The following is a 17,500-nucleotide window of genomic DNA, read 5'->3' as shown; positions in this document are numbered from 1 at the left end:
AAGAAATGATTTTTTATTTTATTTGAGTCCGGTTCTAAAAACAATCTGAACTTGTCCTCAATTGGAGTGTGCGGGTCTCTACATCTCCACATATTTCAAATTTTACTCTGTAAAAATTAAAGCAGGGTCGATCACGATTTCAAAGTCTCCGGCTTAGCTGCCCCGGGCTAAATATTGGGTGAAGAACTGGTATACTAAGGGATGGACCATTAGAAAAATGATGGGGAGAACAAACAAACAAAAAAAATATGCCAGGCAAGTCGATGAAAAAAAAAACATTCCCTTAACCCAAAACTGAAAAAAAAAATTCTTGCAGAAGCATTGTTGTATATGTTGTAGATACGTAGAAAAGCTAGCCCTTTGCGATCTCAATAAAAAAAATTGGCACTCAAGAAGGTAGTGTAAATGGCAATTTTTTAATAACATGTTTTTTTCTGTCAATCATACAAACTTTATCATTTGGTACAGAATCATACTCTTAAAACGCTGGGTTTTTAAGAATTTTTTTAAATCAATCATTGCTGATACATACTCTTCCGTATTTATCAAAATAACACGCATTTATAATAATTATTGAAAGTACAATTCTGTTGATATACTTATTTACAAATACCTTTTTGGTCAAAATTGTTCAGACGTTTTTCAAAGATTATACAATAATGTAAAAATTCACTCTAAAATGCTAACAATTATAATCATTTCTACCTACGCGTACGAAAGATGTGTGTATGGGAGACAATCCGAATGTTAGGAATTTATACAACGAATGTACAAGAGTTACTTTTTAGTAACAAAGTGGTGATTTTGAAATTGCACTAAAATTTGTTTGACAAATCGTTCTTCATTACTACCAGATATCACTAAATCTATTGATTTCTGGGGAGTTCAGTACCCTCTTTAGTTTGCAGATTTCGGATAATTCCGACCTCGTCGATTTGAAAATTGGATCACCGCTGTGTTCCCTGTTGAATCAACTCAACACTACTGCGTGGTTTTCACGAAGCTCAAGCTGCTGTTGACATAAAAAAGGAGCGTTAGTTCGCTAGGTTCTCTCCTCAAATTGTAAGTATGTTAGAAATGTTAAGAGATCTGAGAGCGCTGGTTTAGCGTATGGTAAAGCTTGCTCAAATCTTTTCATCATTTTTAAACATCATCATCATCTTAATCATAATCATCATAATCTTCAACATCGCCTTTACGACAATGCTTATGCTACGAAAACTGTGTGAAAGCAAGTCTCCGTTTTGGGGGAATATTTCAATCAGTAATGCTTCTTAATTCAAAAGCTCTTATGTGGCCTAGCCAGCGTACGCAGACGTATTTGCTTCTCTCCACCAGGTGGAGAGAAGCGACGGCCGGAAATACGTCTGCGTTCGCTGGCTATATATGACCCGTTCCCAGCACTTTTCCTCTCATAAATTCCCACTTACTGAGGGAAAAGCCCTGACAACGAAGTTGGCTCTTATGGTCCCCAAGCGGGCATGTCTGCTCTAATAGCGTCAGGCGTTTGTGTGCGAGATTCCGACAAGCCTTACGCCTCACAAAAATGGTATATTAATCAAGCGTATCAACAAGTACCTTTAATCGCAAGTTGTTCGTAGCTCCCCGAGCTCTCTGCGCTTTAGTTGATCTGAAAACAGTAAACAAAAGACAAGTTAGTACTACAGAACGACTTTGGGTAAAAGATAAAGGGACTGTTACTAAAACAGAGTTAACTGGGTGTTAAACATAACGGCGTACTGAAGTCGTTTTTTAATTTTACCAACCGTGATACTACCTACGTAATGAACACATCTAGGTTTACAGCCCGAGCTAAAACAAACATTTACACTGTATCTGTTTAAAATACGGCAGTTATGAACAACTTTTGGGGTCACTGATTTTCATAAACAGCGAGCTGTAACTTAGACTTTGTTCAAACAACCGACCGACCCAAAATGTAGAGAACGTTAACTATAAGTTGGAGGTAAAACCATTTGCACTGGAGCGATCTTTACACACGCCAAACAATAATCACACGCAAATGAAGCCAAATATGCCTAGCTCCCCCGCTAATCTCAACAATGTATTAAGGATATTGCATTAGTTGGACGTTATGTCCACCACTGTAGTGGTTAGGTGCTCTCACGGGAGAGGTTTGAATTGGAAACTAGAAGAATCAACGCATTTGCAAAATAATTATTACCCTCCAAAGGGATTATTTTTTTGACTCTTGCGTTCCGAGAGCAAAAGTTACTTGTAGTTCTAATTTACCTCATAAGTCCAGAAGGTGATGGTCCGATCCTTTGTGTTGAGTCGGCGTGTTCGCTTCCCACACCAGCTTGACTCGGACGATAACTTACGGGCGCTGGACCAGATATGACAGACAAGTTCATTCCATTCTGAGGCTGCGGCGCCACTTTAAGTACATTAGGAAACGTGTACATTGAACACATATACTGTTGCGCATGCGCACCAGGGGTAACACCACCTGGACTGGAGAGATTAGTCTGCGATCCGCCTGCAACATTCGTGGCTAACACGCGAGGATTCACCGCGCGTGCGCCATTCCCTTGAATCGAGTCCGGGCATGTTTTAACTCCTGAAGCGCTTAATGTCCGTCGCCTTAGAGTACCACTGTGTTGATTGTCCAGTCTGGGATCAATCATACCATACGCATTATCGATGCCTGTATATGAGCCTGATTTCCAATCAGAATCCGCATTGCTAATCACAGTTCTCGTATTTCCCGCAAGTTTCCTTGAACCATACCGGTGCTTCGGTAAGCCCGTAGGTGCCGTCGGCACTATACCAAAGGAGGCTAACGCCCGACGGTCATTTCGCGTTAAAGTCGGAGGCGCTTGTTGATTTAAAGAGTTCATATTCATTACAGCTGAAAGAGCTGCGGGTTGATAGGTCTGGAACCGAGACAACTGAGACGAGACTACGCTGTTGCCAGTGGTTACTCCGCCTGTTGTAGACAACAATCCCATTGAGCCATACATGGAAGAAGCTCCAACGCCGCTGAACATTTCACGATAATTTCCAGCGCTACTTTTTGACGGTGATTCTTTTGGGTTGTAATTGTTGCTCTATGAAAAAGAACAGGATGATTCTAATTAATTTTTCCACTGAGAAAGTCATAACGTTACCTTGGCTCACTTAAAAGAATACCTTTCAACACGGAAATAACCGTGACAGAAAGTTTGGGGAAAGATTCGAAAGAGGTAGTTTCTAATGGTCCGTCCCTAATGCACTCTGTTTTGACAGGGCACTGCTATCAAAGGTATTCCAATTGTTTCAGGCACCCTAGGTTAACGTGTACCTTACACAGTATATATCTACGGCCCCATTCATTGCACTGTTAGAGACCTTTAGATTCGAGGACCAGAACGACCAAAAATACGAGATTTCACTTGCAGTTTTTTCGCCTATTGTAAGCAAAATAGACACCCCGGAATGCTTCATTGTACTACATTTCAAACCAGGAAAGTTAGCACTGTTATCTTTAGTGGAAGCGGTTACGCCCTCTTCTGATGGCAAAAAGATAACACTTTTAACATTCGATAACTCGTTTACATCGCTACGAGATTCTCGCTTAAACTCGTCGTAGGATGACGACGGCTACAACTTTTTGATGAAGCGGGTTCACGCGCGTGCACTTCTTAGTATTGAGAAAATGTCGTACTCGTAGTCGTACTCGTCTTAGAATCTAAAGGTCTCTATTAGCTCAGTTGGTTGGGTACCTGAATTCGGAAATCGTCCACCGCGGTTTATCTTGCCCGGGACTACATTTGGGTATTAACATAACCGCGCAGCCTTTGTTCTACAATAGTTACATATCATTCTAGTCTTCTCGAGCCCTTACGGAAGCAAACTTCTCTGGCAGTGCCCCCTCCCTGGCCGCCCGCTTCCCACGTAGTGTCTATCTCTCTAAAGTTGTGTGGCAAATGGGTAGGCAGGGTACGGCACCGCGCATGGGTCCTATGAGTACCGTTTATACTCAACCCCAATGGGCAGGTCTTTGCCGAACTTCAAAAGTTCTCTTTCATTTTCACAGAACAACTGCAATTGCTACAATGTGCTCTGGAGATCATCTCTGCTAAGTACCCACCGAGTGATGTAAGGAGCAGTTCTTTTGTGGGCCCCCAGTGCCTGGGGTACAGTGTAATAGTTTGTACACGAACTCGACCACGCCCAGTCCACGAATGAGATTATCTCGCTGAAGAAGACATGTTATTCGCTCCAGTTCTTCCTCCTCGGAGATGGTCATTGGTTTGGTGGTATCTGATTGTTCATGGCTTGCTCTTCTACCCTGAAATAAACGTGTTCACAAAATAGTTAGTTAAAGAAACACAGTGAAGCTTTCAGTTAATTATGCGAGCATGCTTTCCATGGCGCTCGCTCATGACTTCTCGCGATATCCCTAGGTTAAAGATGAGATTACTCGACAACTTGCGTGTAACCTCTCCATTTCGAGGGAAGTGACCAGCCAGAAAACGTGTCTCACAGAAAGCTGAATTATTTCGCTGACAAGGAAGCAAACATAACTTACATCAAATTTATTTTTATTAGCTTGAATCATCTTCTTTACTGGGGGCCTTCGTGGCCGCCGGCTATGAGGGCTCTCGGGTCTGAGTCCATCTTTTCCCTTTGGTGCTCTCCCACTGTTTTTCAGTCTTGCAGTTTCCAGTTCTTGTTGCTTGGCTATAATTTGTTCACGTTGAACTCTACAGGGAAGGAGAACGGTAAGTCAATGAGCATACCATCATTTGAACAGCACATCAATCAAACCGAAAGTATGACCTGTAAAAATCTTGCTAATCATTCAATCAGTAGCTAGGTTTTTTTTCGTGACTACATAAATTTCAATTTCAATTGGCCTGCGTGGCACTTGCGCATTATCTATTTAAAATATTGTTCCCTCTTTTCCTTCAAGCGCCTTCAACGGACGCTAAATTTCAATGTAAATTTGGGAAATTGGATCTTGCATGTAAGTAAAGTATTGTTAATAATGTATCTGAATATAAGTGGCCTGCACACGCAGACGTTTTTCCGGGGATCGAGTCTCTCCACGCGTGCAGAGAATCGACGACCACAACTACCTCTGCGTTCGTAGGCTAAATATAAGAAATTGTAGCTAAAAGTGAAAATTCAGTCATCAAGACGACGCGCAAGTTGCAATTTGATTCTTTGTATCGCGCATTAGCGACAGGATTTTACGTTGCAGAGTTGACAACCTGCGTCTTCATGAACTGTAACTTGCGAATAGGCGTTATTTTTTCTTTTTTGCCTTCTATCGCCTGAAACACGCGACAAAACAGCGCCTGTTCCACATACCGTATTTATTCGATTAACCGCCCTGGGCGCTTATTAAATTTTTGGACCTTGAGAGTGGGCGCTTATTCGAGGTGGGCGCTTATTAAATTTTCACCATTTTCAGCAAGTGTAGTAAGTTTATTTTGCAACAAAACAATAAATGCTAATAACAAAACGCGAAGAAGTAACAAAGCAAGGTTTCTGTAAAATACTCTGATAGGAGCCGATTACTTCGGCTCCTGACTCTGAAGAAAACTCCGTCCTCGGGGAAGTCTCTTATTAGTACTTATTCAAGTTCAATTTCAATCTCATTGTCACTCAAGTCAGGGTGAGGTGGGGGTGGGCGCTTATTTGAGTTTGATTGGGAGGAGGAGGAGGGGGTGGGCGTGGGCATGGGCGCTTATTCGAGGCTGGGCGCTTATCAACTTTTTCTGCCTTTAGGATGGGCGCTTATTCGAGGTGGGCGCTAATTCGAGGTTGGGCACTTATTCGAATAAATACGGTATGTACCGTATTTATTCGAATAAGCGCCGAACCACGAATTAGCGCATATCCTAAAGGCAGAAAAAGTTAATAAGCACCCTGCCTCGAATAATTTACCACTTGCGGCCATCAGCGATCAAAAAGAGCTATGATATCCAAAGAAAAATTTCTTGCCAAATCTCACCTGGCACATTCAATACGAGCCTTAGAAGCTGCAGTCTCCTGAAAGAGTGAGCAACTGTTCTCAAAGAAAACAGCGTATTTCTCTTCATTTCCTTCGGGATAAATACGCCTACAAAGCAAAATAAAATAAGGCGGCCAGTGATCTGTCTTATAACCTTCGTGTAGCCGCACCCTTCCCCTGACAAAGGAAAAACGGGGGAAGGGTGCAGCCACACGTTGGCTATCTGTCTCATTGCTAAAAAAAGTCGCCAAGGTTCTTATCTATCAACAAAAGTCAGGTAATAACGACACCCAGTAAGGTGACATGAAGCTAAAAGGGATGGCAAAGGGAAAGAGCAAGGTGTCCACATCACAGAGCTGAGGTGCCCAGATTCTCTGCACACACTTTAAGGCCCAAAAGAACTGTCCGTGATAGAGAGGTATCTGTAACGGAACGTTTTGACTGCAGAAATCTTTTGGTGTTGAGTGTCAAAGTAGTTTGTGACTGTTTTTGTTTTTTTCACAACAAAAATGTATGGTTGTACGAAAATCGGCAATTTTCAAAGTACCTGTATTTTCCCAGGTGGGTATCTTCATACTTCTTTAACCATTCAGTGTACTGTGACTGATTATCGACATCATCTTTCCTGAAAACAGTATAACATAAGGGTAATTAATTGCGGGCGACAAGAGGCGCCTACAATCCTTATCACCGGCTTGCTATTACACATGCACGGCACGTATGTAGCCAGCTTCGTTTTTCCTGTTCCAAGCTCTGAGATAGTGCGGTCCGCTGAATTGAGAAAGCGCGAACATGAAAAAAAAAGGGTGGAAACCAACCCGCCCCGCCAACTTTTCGCGTACCTTTCACTTTCACATCTTCCCCACTATCTGAGAGCCTGGAACAGGCTAGCTTTGTTTGGACTTCCACTAAGAATGAATCAAGTGCACAGAACACAATCTGATCACACGTGTTTGGACCTTCTATCACTTATAATTTGATCGAGTGCTTTTGGAAGTAACGCAGGAATAAAATAATAAAGAGAAGAAAAGGAAAAAAATTAAAGGCTTTGATAGAAGTGTAAGGTGGTCCGTGGAGCTTAGCATTTGAGCTAACCACCAAAAAGCTATCCAGTAATGTGTGAACATAACAACATAAGCAGCAAACTGGTATTTCACATACTTGTTTTCTCTTGGTCTCTGCTTTTGCAAGAGCCTGTCCTGCACTCTTTTTTTGTCTTCCTCGAGTATTTTGCGTCGATCACAGGCCCCAAAATTAAGAAGATTAAGAGCATCATACATCAATCCGTCTTTGATTTCCTTGTCAAGAGGCGAATCAGTGGTAAAACTTGGTGAGTGGTTAACCTGAAAATAAGAAGAAAAATTTTGAAAACTGAAAGGTGAACATAGAAATCGAATAGAATAGCATAGAAATACAGCCCAGTGATGTAATATTTAGTGGGATTATAGTTCATCCATTTATTTTTTTGGTCAATCAATATTAACACTTTAATTTCCTCATAGACTGTCTACAGTCCCCCATTTTTCTGTAAGATGCTGATTGTCAAGCTCAAGCACTCCCCGTCACTGGTAGTAATTTCATAATTGATTCAAATGTCAGGGGGAGTAGTGTCGAGGTTATTAGTGGTAGGGGAAGGGAGGCGAGTTGCTTGCCTCCTCCCAAAAGGCCCCTGCCCCCTAAGCAGTTCAGAAAGTCACCTTCAAGATGGCCGCCTGTAATGCTCGTTTTTGACCCTCTTAAGGAAAAATAGAGGACTCTAAACAGTCTTATTTTTCTAACTACCCATTAAATACATGAAGTAAAAGTTAAGGTGGACAGAGGCTATACATATTATTACATGCTCAAAATTGTGTTAAATTTACAAGAGTAAACAAAAGTAATAATTTAATACCCCAGAGTACAAAGTAAATAATAAGCAAGTCTACCCATGCAGTGCTAATTGCAAGCGCTTTAAAAGATTAGTTTGATTTTGGGTCCATGCACTTTATGGTGCTTTTCACAAACATGCGGACTCTAAAGTTCAAAAGCCGCCTTCACAATTGCTTTTTTCGCTGCTGTCAATCATAATTACGATTTCAAGCAACGAACCTTGAAACACAGAAACACACAAAACGGATCCAAATCCACCAATCACAAATCACAAACCTTGACCTTTTGAACCCGTTAAAGTAAAGTTTTGTTTCCTAAAAGGTCCGTTAAGATGATTGACGGCAGTGAAAAACGCAATCATCAGTTGGCTTTTGAACTTCAGAATTCGCACGATTGTGAAAAGTGCAGTAAAATTCTTTACCTCTAAAACCCAAGCTTTCAACTTCTTGTCAAGAAGAATATCAAAACCTAGGATTTCAAAGCAAGCACTGCCTTTGTTGTGGTTTGGAAAGCAAGTCCTGTAATTGTGCTTCAGTATTGGATGGGCAGTGATCAACGTCTTGATAATCACATCCTGAAAAAAGACATCAAGTAAACGTGCGTTTAATCAAATAAACAAATAAATAAGATTGACATCAATAAGGAGCAGTCCATATTACATTAGGTCATGATGTCATGCACTTAATTAAATGGTTAGTTTAACAAACACTGTAAACATTCAGATATAGCCTCTTTTCAAATAATGATATAATATTTTTAAAAAACATTATTAACTTTTAAAATTTGCTTACGTTGAAGCACTTCACACTGAGCAGTGGCCTTCATATTTAAACTTACAGAGTCAATGTAAAAGTTTGCGCTCTTTGGGCTCTATAAGCTAGATTACAAGTTCCTCTGGAAAGAGGAACCTTCCGGGACACTGCGGCTACCCTTTTTAATAACCTTCCTGATATTCATAAGAAGTGTGACAATTTTTATTTCGTCTGTGCATTTTTAAATTCTTAAAGAGCCGGGCATAATTCAAGGAAGAGAGGAAAACTGCTGTCTCTGATATTAGGTTATCTCACTGCCTTGTGATATATTTTACAATTCTGTTATCTGTAATCTAGCCTTACCTCTATTGAATTCCATATCTCTTTAACATTGTAACCATTATCTTCAAACCATTTGTTCATTGTGGTGATTCGTCTGGAATGGCAAATATTGACATCAGTTGAATTGTGGAGTATTTTGAAACATTATAATTCTGTTACAGTTAAAGGTTCTTTTCATACATATTAACAGAAAATACCAAAACTCTACCTTTTACTACCAGTTTCCTCATCTCTCATGAAATCTTTACTATGTTTGTTTACAGCATAATTTGTAAGATGCATGCAAATATCATCCTGAAAAAAATCAATGAAATATTAATAATTTAATAAATTGTATTAAATGTAAAACAATAATATTTAGAGGTAGCACAATCACACAGTTGCTTTTCTGTCTACCAATTTCACATCAGTTTCTGTCATCAAACTGACAAATGTAGGAAATGCTGGTTTTTGGGGATAGGGAAAACTGGAATACGCAAAGCAAGCCTATGCTCTAAGAAAAAATTGGAGGGAGCCCAGTGGTATGAACTCGTGAAATCCAGGGTGCCTAGCATATGATTTTAATAAAAAAAACTATTATTTTCTTAAGTCCCCCCAAGAGCCTCTGCAGTGCTGATAAACAAAACATTTTCACTGGGACAAAACAAACAAGCTGAAACAACATTTTTAAAAATAGCTATGTGCTGTTGCATTAGATTTGTGGGCCTATAGAGGTTAGGTTGAAAAACCAGAATTACATTTATTTATTGTATACTCACTAAGTTATTGGCACTTGGATCCAAGTATTTCATTGTTGCAAATCTTCCTAAACCATCCTCATACACAAAAATCCGAAGTGGATCACAAGATGTCACCAGCACGTACACACGCAAGTCAAACTTAAATCCATCAATAAGAAATGGCTTGGAAACATACTGCTGACAGACCATATGTTCTCCAGGCTTCACATCCTGTGTACCAAAAGATACATACTGTCAATATTCAGTCTACTAGCTATAGCTCCCACAGAATCGAACATTCCTGTGACCGTGAGTATAAGTGTCCTACTGCCTCATAAGTTTTTAATTCATCCATGGGAAAAGGACAAGTTGAACAAAATTATTTTTTTCAGGGAGAGACTGTCAATTGCCAGACCCAATTAAAGGACTGGTTCAGACACCAAACTGAGCCAAACCCAATACATTGAATTAAGTACATGAAAAGTTTGGCATCAGAATCAATTAAGAACGCCTGTTTCAGCCGTTCTTTTCGCAGTAGCAGGGACGGAAATTTTGCGTTTTGAGCGACTTTGGAACGACTTTAATTCAGCAGACACCAAAATTTTCATGTACTGAACCTAATGCATAAATTATTATAACATATTTTGTAAACACTTTGACCGAAATGGGCAGTTTTTGCCTTTTGATCTTAGTTCAGCAGCAATTATAAAGATTGGCATCTGAATCAATTCAGCCCATCTAAATAATTTGGGTCAGCCTTTCAAATCAGGGTCAGCTCATAAAAAGTTCGGCATCTGAACTGGGCCTAAGAGGAAACAAAGAGGAAGAAATGATTCCATGAATTTCCTTTTTATTGGTAAACAACATTGAAGAAGTGACTGTAATACACCCATCCGGTGGACAAGGCCCCTCAGGCAATAAGGAAACAGAACTTAGAAAATGTAGTTTTTAATACAATCAAACCAAAAAATTAGGTTAAAAAATGAAGCTCAATGTGTTTTATAATGAATACAACAGACCCTTTATTTAAAATAAAAACAGATTCAATAATTATTTGACTTGTACAATAATATATTGCATATTCTTTTAAGGGAATTGACAAATGGTTTTATCACTGAGGAACTCCCTATGATCCTATAACAACCTTTTTCTTTTTGCAGCAAAAGGTTTAGCCTGTGGTGCGGCCGGCCCACGTATCGCATATAGTGTGGATATAGTCCTATAAACAAGGTTTAAAGTGTCTGCGCGCAGGCTACAAAAGGTTCAAATTGGAGAAAACACACAAAAAATGAGACTCGATCTGTTCTTAGATTTTAACATTGGGTCAAAATTTTCACTGATGATTTCCAAGTTACACATTGACCATTTGTCACCCCTAGTCTAGTAGATAAAACTATAGGACAATTACCTTTGGATTTTTAGTTAGATAAAACTATAGAGACTGGGGCTGGCATGCGTAGCGAGTAGACGTGTTTTCGAGAGCTCTGCTCTGGTTATTGAGTTAATTTTCTGGCAGCCTGCATTTCTTGTATATGGAAACCATCCTTTCTTCTTTGAAACGTACAATATCAGAGAGAAGCAATTCAGATTCGTCTGAGTCAAGTTCTCCGCAGGAAAAGCGTTCAAAGAGTTTAGCCGAGGAAGACGAGGTTCTCCAAGCCTTAAACATGGCCGGTAACATTAGTGAAAAACTCGATAAAATTCTTGGGGAACTTAAGAAACTGGAGAAACTCGATGCAATTGAGGCAACGTTGAAGGATTTAACAAGCAGATTGGGGAACGTCGAATCAACTATCGACAAGATGAAAGAAGACGCACGTGCTGTGGAAAGTTCGATCAAAGGTATGGATAAGAGTCTTACATATCTCAACAAAGAAGTTGAAGAGCTTCGTGGAACGGTAGAAGACAAGGATAAGCAAATAGAATATTTGCACACGCAACACCTTTATCTCGAATCGTACAGCAGGAGAGAAAATCTGAAATTTTTTGGCATACCGGAAAACGAAGCCAGCGCTTCGCAGGGGAAAGATGCGGTTGGCACAATTGATGTTTTGTGTGAGTTTCTTCATGATGTCCTTGGCTTTGGGGATCCAAAGAGGAATATGGAGTTTCAACGAGTGCATCGGATCGGTAAATCCGTACGTGGAAAGCCCAGGCCGATATTAGCCTGTTTTTTACGCTATCAAGATCGCGAGACAGTGCTTCGTGCTGGGTTTGAATTGAAAGGCACTGAGTATATGATTTTGCAAGACTTCCCTCAGGAAATCATAGAGAGAAGGCGCAAACAAATGCCTAAATTAAAGGAAGCTAAAAAAAGGGGCCAAAAAGTATCCTTTAGTAAATCGGAACCGGATAAACTCTTTATTGATGGCAAGTTCATTTCTGCGTAAGGGTTATATTATCTGTGACCTTTATTTGTTATAGCAAGGCTGTAAGGTGTTATCGTTTGGTTATTGTATATTATAACCATGCAGCAAAAGCTCTCTAGGAGAGATGTCGAATTATTTAATTAGTTCCATCCTCAAGGGCAGCGTTAAGGATATTTATCTTGCTGCTCTTTTAAGTTTTGTGTTTTTCAGTATCTCGTTGAAATGTAATTTTTTCGTTTTTGCTTTTGTAGATGTTCTGCTTTGCTTTTACTATGTTTTTCAAAGCTATTCTGGCGCGTTAATGAGGATATATTCTTTAAAGTTTGAAGGTGCCAAACTGACGCTTAACTTTTCCCACCTAATGAAGTTGTTTTTCCCTTTGGCGAAGTAGGGCGTAGTAACGTTGATTTTAGCCTTTTGTCACTAAATGCTCGAGGGATTCGTACTTTTGAAAAGCGGAAAGCAATTTTTAGCTGGCTTTTAAATTTTGGAGCCGATATTGGTTTTCTGCAAGAAGCCTACAGTACTCAAGAAGTCGAAAATATCTGGAGAAAACAGTGGAAAGGAAACATGTTCTTTTCGCACGGGAGAAAAAACAAACAACGCCTACTGCTAAAGTAAAGTTAGCTGCAAAGTATTCAAACATTGATATTGATTGGAAAAGTGTTTATTCGCTACCTTTTCGCACAACATTAGAATCTAAACTTAGAGAATTTCAGTTTAAAATTTTAAACCGTATTGTCTTTACAAACGAAAAACTGTTTCGTTTCGGCTTGGCTGAGTCCCCATCCTGTGCTTTCTGCCAAACAGAGGTTGAATCCGTAGAGCATTTACTCTTTTCCTGTAGAGTATCATCTAGTTTTTGGAAACATGTCTTGTCCTGGTTGCGCGATAATAACATCTCTGTTGATAACCTTAAAGAGGAGGACGTCATTTTTGGTAAGTTCGATATTGCAGAAGATTTTCTCCTGTTTAACCATATGTTGCTTCTGGGTAAGTTTTATATTTACTCTCGGAAATACCAGAATGGTATACCTTCTCTTCAAGGTTTTATAGCCAGGACAAGGCGTATTTATAACATCGAACTCCATATTGCCAGGAAAAGAGACAAATTAGACAATCATTTTAGAAAGTGGGAAAAGTTAATAAGCGTTTTTATGTAAAAGTGATGTTATGATTAATTTCAACAATTAGTTTAAAGTGAGGTCATTGTAATTTACATGCTAAGTAACTGTATTGCTGTAATAGCTTTGTTTAGCTTTGTATTTTTTTGTTTGTTTGTACTATATATATGTGTGTGTGTGTGTGCGTGCGTGTGTGTGTGTGTGTTTTTTTCTCTGTCTTAATTTCTATTTTGTATGTAAACGTAAGAAATGCTTTAATTAAAAAAAATATTAAAAAAAAAAAAAAAAAAAAAAAAGTAGATAAAACTATAGGACAATTACCTTTGGATTTTTAGTTAGAAAGATCCCTTTTCCTTGGCTACCACTCTCAGGTTTGAGAATAAAAGTTTTATTCTTTTTCTGCCGGCAATAAGCTTGGAATTCTCCATAACTGAGAGAACATGAGAAGACAAAGAGGGGATGTTCACAAAAGATCAATAATACACGACTACCTGCATTAGGAAACATTTCAACATTACAAATGATTATATCATCATATGAGACAAGGGATAAACTATATTTATTTATTGTTATCATCATCATCATCAACATCATCAACATCACGATTATCATCATCATGGTCCTGGTCATCATCATCATTACTATTGTCGTATTTCACAATGATGAATAACAATAAGAAATCTGTTTCAAAAGTAATATACTCACTCTGCTGGAAGGCACCATGTTTTTGGAAACACAGCATAATCCTTTGGAAATTGCTTCCATAAACGATTCATATTTCTTGCAAGCAGATCCTTGCGGCAGATCTCACTCATACCAGGAAAGTGGTTAATTTTCTGTTTAATGAATGGCAATGAAAAAATTTATTCACATGTACTTACAGTAATTTTCCACAAACTTAATAATTTTGATATGTAATATTAACAACTCCTTTTTGTTTACACAGTGATCTACAAGCATCAATTATGTGTCAAAATTCCTTCAGAATTGTCATTATCAGAAGATGAAATTAAAATTTATATTTTGAAAGTGTAAACATGATTTGTCCATACATATGATGCGCTTTTCGTTTCGTTAGTCTTAATCTTTTTCGTTGCTTTTTCTTTGTTGTTTTTCGTTGCCCATGTACATGTAATTCTACACGCACAGGAACTTTGCAGTCTCCAAGGCTTACAAAATGAACAATTTTTTTCGTCTGTGCGTAGAAAAGAGGTCCACTTCGTAGTTTGCTGTGGATTATCCAAACACAAGGTCTTTTCACGTGTTCTAGTTAAGAAATTAGGTTATCATATGTGAGAAGGAAAGCTACTTGAAAATCAATTATTGGTTCTTGTGTTCGAACACAATCACGCGTGTTCCCCACTTCACAGCTCGAGAAATAACAGAAATCAACCAGGAAATCAACGGATCTCACTCTGACACTCGACTTTTTCATAACAATCCAATGAGTAGACAACTCAGCTGATAAGTAAATGTATCTAAACTGTTTGTAATATGATTAAACTAGTATATATCTAACCTGATATCGACGCATGTCCATGCATCGTTCTAGAGCGACAGAACAATCAGTCCAAAATAGAGTCCAATCTTCGTCCTCTCCAACTTCCTTCATGCCAAATCGTTTGGTCACCCTACGAACTAGAGAAATCGAAGCCGATTACAAAAACCTGAACAATAAGTTCATCTTATTAAAGGCAGGTACTTGAATATTGTTCATAGCTTTAACAGCTCGACAATCTTACCGCTTTCATACTTGCAGTTTGTCAAGCACACGCTCAACCATCTATTGATGAAAGAAAGAACGTCGGTATGTTAGTCTGTGAATCGGTAGTCAGAGTTTCCCTTTAGAAAATGTATCAGAGATATTAGGTATATTAATTTCACTGTCAGTTGTCTTACTTCTTTTTCTTCTTTTTAACTTTGCCTTTCCTTGGTGTAACAGGTTGCTCGTCAGTTGCCGTTGCAGCAATTTGCTCGCGGACATCTTCTCCTCCGCTATCTTCACCTTCGCATTCGCTCTCGCCATGCAGGCTTATATCACTCTCATTTTCACTGATTTCTCCCTCAACTTCATTATCAGCCATAACAAAAGTCTTATTCGTTCGATCAGAGATAAAGTAAGGACCGAAATTATTCACACCTTTCTGACTATGGAAGCCATATTGATTGTCGTTTGTGTTATGTCGCCAGGTTTCAGATAGCAACTATCCTTCCTTCTGATTGGTTCATCCGTTGCTATGAAACTTGGTAACTCTCATTCTTGGTGCCCAGTCCCTGCTCCTACACCATTCGGAGAACGAAACTTCGAGTGCGAACCCTAACCCCAAGTGCGTTTTGTCGTTGGAAGAATCCAAAAACGGATTTAAGATCTCGGATCATGTGGATTCTTTACTACCAAACAAAAGGAAGATCCGAAAAAGGATCATTTACAATGATAAAGGCATGTCCTCGTGCTCCTCGAGAGGAAAAAAAACAACAAAATGATCCTCGCGGCCAAGACAAGAAAGAAAAGTAACATATAAAACTGCGTATGAATAAACGAAATGTATATATTTCGGGTTTGATACACAAACGTTTCTCGAAGAGAATATACTCCTTAGGATAGTAAAATTATAAGAATTTAAAACTGAAGCCAATAAATTGTTTTGTGTTGTTTTTTAATTACTTGGAAAATAAACCGGCGTAAGCAGACTGTGACATCACGGAGGTACACAACCTCGTCCCCAGGGCTTTTCCCTTTTTAAAGGGAAAAGCCCTGGGGACGAGGTTGGGAGGTACAAAAAACATGACAAGTAGGGATTTATGTATCGGTCAAATCGAAGCTTCAACATGCCCCCCCCCCCGGGCAACCCCCCGGGCATTTGACTTTTTTGAAAATTATTGTTCAAATTCCCCCCTACCCGGGCCAAAATGCCGTTCAAATGCCCCACACTAGGGTCCATTCAGGTGATCAAATGCCCCCACCCCGGGGACATTTCACAGACACAAAAATGACAGAAGGACGGCGGAAACGCCTTCAGTTGTCGAACAAAATCTTTATGAATATAACAAAAACTGAGAAACACTGTTAGCGTATTTACTACGAACAAAAGTCTCGTGCAAAGCGGCGGAAATTGCTGCTACAAGGTCACTGAATGCTCAGCTTCTCTTCGTCATGCAACATACAAAGCGTTCTATAAAAAAAGATCCCACCTATTGAGATTACTACATCATGACCATTTCACTGACATGCATCATCGCTCACCTTATTAATTAACAGTAGTCAAAATAGTTGACCGGAGCTTTTTATTTTATTTTATTTTATGTTGTTGTATTGAATCGCCGGTGTAGGTATTGTATTTCATTGTAAACACAACAATAAAATACTTTCACACATTCAAAGCCTGAATCCAATATTAAAATTTTTAAAATTTAAATACTTCAAATACGGCATAAAGCTTGTTTAAGCCCTTTCCTTGTAACCAATTGGCCACAAAGGCACAATCTTTTCCACGAAAATCCTCTAACACCGCGTCCGCCATGATAGCTCGCCACGCCAAAGATTTTACATGAAATCGTGGGTGAAGTTCAAATTCCCTACCCCTAAGGCATGGGTATCAAATTCCCCACCCCCTGGAAGACTCTGATAATCAAATTCCCTCCTCCCAGGGACGGCAAAGGTGTAAAATGCCCGGGGTATGCCCGGGGGGGGGGGGGTATGTTGAAGCTTCGATTTGACCGATACATTAGAAACAGTCCACGAATGTAAATAGATAACAAATACCACATTTGTTGGGAAAACTGCTTAAATTCGTGATGGTCGATTCGAATGGAGATCAAACCGCTCCAGTTACGATGTCAGCCATATAATCAGTGATAGCAAACGTTTCATGCGTAACTTATCCAAGTGAGTGATAAAAGGGCATTCCGGAAGAGTAATTTTCCTTTTTGACCTGTTTTGATTTATTCTGTTCAAAACAGTAACGATCGTGGGGAGTGAGCTCTAGTCAGTTTCTTTGTTATCAAAAGGAGAAATAACCAGCCTTGGGACTGAATCACAGAGGTATTCGTGTGACTTATAGTTTTCCTAGAAACTTTATTTCACATCAGTTAACATGGTTAACATTCTATAATTGTAGCCGGACAACAAACGTAGAACTTTGCGTAATTTGCATAAAAACAGTTTTGAACATTTTGGTGTACTCGCCGCTACACTCACGCAAATTCTTTCGTTCTTTCTTATAACATTATTAACAAGGAGAGAGGAGAAGGAATAAAATAATTATGAGCAAACCCTTTCACGATTTAAAAGGCAATTTCCAGGTATCGGCTCATAAATGACCAGGCGTGCTTAAGGTCACGATCACGGCGGTATTAGCGT

The 17,500-nt window shown here is 39.2% G+C and overlaps 2 protein-coding genes across 3 annotated transcripts in view; one reads left to right on the top strand and one right to left on the bottom strand.

Moving 5' to 3' along the window:
• Positions 1 to 397: 397 nt before the first annotated feature.
• On the bottom strand, positions 398 to 15,355 carry LOC140937615 (tubulin polyglutamylase TTLL13-like). 2 transcript variants are annotated; one of them, XM_073387166.1, is made up of 17 exons: positions 15,040 to 15,355; positions 14,883 to 14,923; positions 14,660 to 14,778; positions 13,846 to 13,976; positions 13,462 to 13,570; positions 9,687 to 9,878; positions 9,137 to 9,222; positions 8,950 to 9,022; positions 8,256 to 8,408; positions 7,127 to 7,308; positions 6,513 to 6,590; positions 5,966 to 6,073; positions 4,535 to 4,709; positions 4,094 to 4,294; positions 2,254 to 3,071; positions 1,579 to 1,630; positions 398 to 1,012 (listed from the first exon to the last, which is right to left on the bottom strand). In XM_073387166.1, exons 1-17 carry the CDS (start codon positions 15,222 to 15,224, stop codon positions 971 to 973), a joined length of 2,745 nt encoding a protein of 914 aa, XP_073243267.1. In that variant the 5' UTR covers positions 15,225 to 15,355; the 3' UTR covers positions 398 to 970. The 2 variants fall into 2 exon arrangements, with proteins under 2 accessions (XP_073243267.1, XP_073243268.1); XM_073387167.1 differs by lacking the exon at positions 14,883 to 14,923 and having other exon boundaries at positions 15,040 to 15,334.
• Positions 15,356 to 17,047: 1,692 nt separating this feature from the next.
• Positions 17,048 to 17,500, top strand: part of LOC140938830 (uncharacterized) — an 11,212-nt gene continuing 10,759 nt past the window's right edge. The window contains exon 1 of the mRNA XM_073388358.1: positions 17,048 to 17,182. The gene's annotated coding sequence lies outside the window, so the exon portion shown is untranslated. The remainder of the gene's footprint in view (positions 17,183 to 17,500) is intronic.

The sequence above is a fragment of the Porites lutea genome, chromosome 5 (genome assembly GCF_958299795.1).
Source record: "Porites lutea chromosome 5, jaPorLute2.1, whole genome shotgun sequence".
NCBI lineage: Eukaryota > Metazoa > Cnidaria > Anthozoa > Scleractinia > Poritidae > Porites > Porites lutea.
Note: the sequence above shows the minus strand (reverse complement) of the source record. Positions and strands in the feature narration are given on the sequence as shown.

Excerpts from the sequence above, each read along its gene's own strand:
- LOC140937615 (XM_073387166.1), bottom strand. The coding sequence starts at position 15,224 with ATGGCTGATAATGAAGTTGAGGGAGAAATCAGTGAAAATGAGAGTGAT. Across the intron at positions 14,924-15,039 it reads GTTAAAAAGAAGAAAAAGAA|ATGGTTGAGCGTGTGCTTGA; the intron begins GTAAGACAACTG and ends TTTCATCAATAG. Across the intron at positions 6,074-6,512 it reads ACCCACCTGGGAAAATACAG|GCGTATTTATCCCGAAGGAA; the intron begins GTACTTTGAAAA and ends TTTGCTTTGTAG.